This window comes from Sinocyclocheilus grahami, unplaced genomic scaffold (assembly GCF_001515645.1).
Source record: "Sinocyclocheilus grahami isolate Dianchi unplaced genomic scaffold, SAMN03320097.WGS_v1.1 scaffold5195.1, whole genome shotgun sequence".
NCBI classification, from domain to species: Eukaryota; Metazoa; Chordata; class Actinopteri; order Cypriniformes; family Cyprinidae; genus Sinocyclocheilus; species Sinocyclocheilus grahami.
In genome coordinates, this window is record NW_015509950.1 from 332 (window position 1) to 2,791 (window position 2,460).

General features: G+C 38.9%; 1 protein-coding gene across 2 annotated transcripts; it reads left to right on the forward strand.

The window, feature by feature from the left end:
* Nucleotides 1–596: 596 nt before the first annotated feature.
* Nucleotides 597–2,418, forward strand: LOC107577124 (F-box only protein 48-like). 2 transcript variants are annotated; one of them, XM_016263236.1, is made up of 3 exons: nt 597–659; nt 1,237–1,550; nt 1,638–2,418. In XM_016263236.1, exons 2-3 carry the CDS (start codon nt 1,248–1,250, stop codon nt 1,797–1,799), a joined length of 465 nt encoding a protein of 154 aa, XP_016118722.1. In that variant the 5' UTR covers nt 597–659; nt 1,237–1,247; the 3' UTR covers nt 1,800–2,418. The 2 variants fall into 2 exon arrangements, with proteins under 2 accessions (XP_016118722.1, XP_016118723.1); XM_016263237.1 differs by having other exon boundaries at nt 598–660; nt 1,234–1,550.
* The last annotated feature ends 42 nt before the right edge of the window (nt 2,419–2,460 follow it).

Here is a 2,460-nt window from a genome sequence, read left to right on the forward strand (position 1 = left end):
AGTCCACTTACCCCTAGAAATGGTCCTCTCCCCAGGACAGTTTCTCCATAGGGCAGCTCTATAGGACTGCCACCGTCCACCTGCTCCAGCTCAAAGCCTGGCATCTGTGCATAAGAAGGCACACAGACCTGTTTGTACTTAAAGGTCACTGTAATTAACTATAAAGTGTATACAAATGCTGTAAAGCAGATTTGGGCTCGCACGCGCTGCTGTATTAAAACTTCCTCAGTACATTATTACGTTCAGAAAGACATTACTTACTATTTAATTAGGTTGAGAAGACGAATTCGTTACTGTCAACTTTTCGCTGCTTTGTGTACAAGAAAAATGCTGAAGAAGCTGACTGTGTTGACTGAACGAGATGTGTAATAAGAAATGAATAATATTTAGGACTTCCGGTGAACTCCACGACGAGCATGAGCATGCGCTGTATAAACACGCACGTGGGACCCTTTCTAAACGTGTACCCACAAGGGTGCACAAATTTAGGACACGAATAATACAAACTGTAACCTATAACTCAAATTCTGCACTACAATAATGCAGAATCAAAACAACTTTAAATTTCCGCTGGAGAGACGCGCATGCGCAGTGGGAACGGGGCGAGGGTTGCCTTGTGAGGTTTCCGGTGTAAACAAACGCTGGCATTTAAATCCTCGGTATGAATCTTTACAAATAACATGTTTGTTTTTTCATAAATATTATTAATTTGTCGTACAGAATAGGGTTATAAAGACGTGACCGTTTCGTATTTGTTTTTAAAATCTGTTTTAGACACTGTTAGCTAGATTTACTTGTATCTAACGAACAGATAGTGCGATCGTTACAATTAAACGCATTATTTGTAAGTCATATGTGTCCCTGTACCACAAACCAGTCGTAACGGTCATAAAGTCATAAATAAGCTTTCCATTGATGTGTGGTTTGTTAGGATAGGACAATATTTGGCCGAGATACAACTATTTGAAAATCTGGAATCTGAGGGTGCAAAATATTAAAATATTGAGAAAATCACCTTTAAAGTTGTCCAAATGAAGTCTTTAGCAATGCTATTGCTAATCAAAAATTAAGTTTTGATATATTCACGGTATTGTGACCCATACAATGTATTGTTGGCTATTGCTACAAATATACTCTTGCTACTTAAGACTGGTTTTGTGCTCCAGGGTCACATATGTTCTGTCATACAAATAACTGGTGTCGGACTCGATGAAAACAAAACTGAAACTGTTCTAGGACGCTGAGAGATGCAGAATGTCTGTAAAAGGAGCAACAGCGCAATCTTCAGCCGAGATAGAGCATCCAACTTGATCCCTGGTGACCAGGATCCACTTCAGCAGAACTTTACAGAGACCCTTCCTACAGAGATGAGTGTTAGGATCTTCAGTGAGCTGGATGTCAAGAGTTTGTGCCGGGCCTCGCTCACCTGCAGACACTGGAATGATATAATCGAGGGCAGCGATCAGCTGTGGAGGAGCCACTGTCTTACAGTGCTGGCCATTTGCCGAAGGGAGGTGGATGGGGACAGGCTTGTTGGGTGTTCATGGAAGGTTTGTGTTATTGCTGTTAAAATTCTGCTTCATTTTGTTCCCATCTCTGCTGGTTGTTTCTTATTTACCTTTCCTTTTTTGTTCCAGGTTACTCTTGTGCGTAACTACAGGAAAGGCTGCGTAAAGCGGAGGTGGCTGAATGGCCGATACAGTAACATCCGCTCTGCTGATGATATCCCGCCCAACAGCATGTGTCCACTGGACGTGGAGACCTGGGGAGAGATACTAGAGGCGGAACTGGATAGATAGAGCAGAGACAGACTTTTGGGATATATAAATATATCAGCTGTGTCTACAATGGAAGCACTATGACTGAAACACTTGCTGGGCAAATCATTTTATAATCGGTATTGCAAAAAAGTTCAAAGACTGTGGCGGCCAGAATACATGATAATGTGGCTTTTGTTACCGAACATTTTAGTTGTTTTAGTTGTAATTTGCTTGAGACTGTAATGGAAAATAAGGTTTTATATGATGGAATCATTTTATAGATCTTTTCTTCGCTCTTTTCGTATAGATCAACAAAACTGTGCACATTTTGATTTAAGTATTGATTTTTGTTAATTTATTTGATTTTTAGAGTCACTGCCAAAAAGTGTTTTGCCTTAAATCATGCAAATATTATTATATCAAAGCTAATATATTAATGAATATTATGTGTCCTAATGCTATACTTCCCTCTTCAGCGCTGGCCTTTCTTTCCATTTCTGCTGCTATCTGTAAAATGCATATGTCTTTATAACCACATAATCATTTAAAGCAATATAGAAATATTGTTACATTTAAAAGCACCAATTTTGCAGTGTAAAAATGCCTTTTTTCATACAGTATTCATACAGAAATCAGTATGCATGAACTAGCACTGTGTAAATGGAAAGGCTATTTCATTTTTAAAAAATAGATTTTTTTT

Bases quoted from the DNA above. Each gene is read 5' to 3' on its own strand.
- LOC107577124 (XM_016263236.1), top strand. From the start codon at position 1,248: ATGCAGAATGTCTGTAAAAGGAGCAACAGCGCAATCTTCAGCCGAGAT. The intron at 1,551-1,637 runs GTTTGTGTTATT...TTTTTGTTCCAG, and splicing joins TTGTTGGGTGTTCATGGAAG to GTTACTCTTGTGCGTAACTA.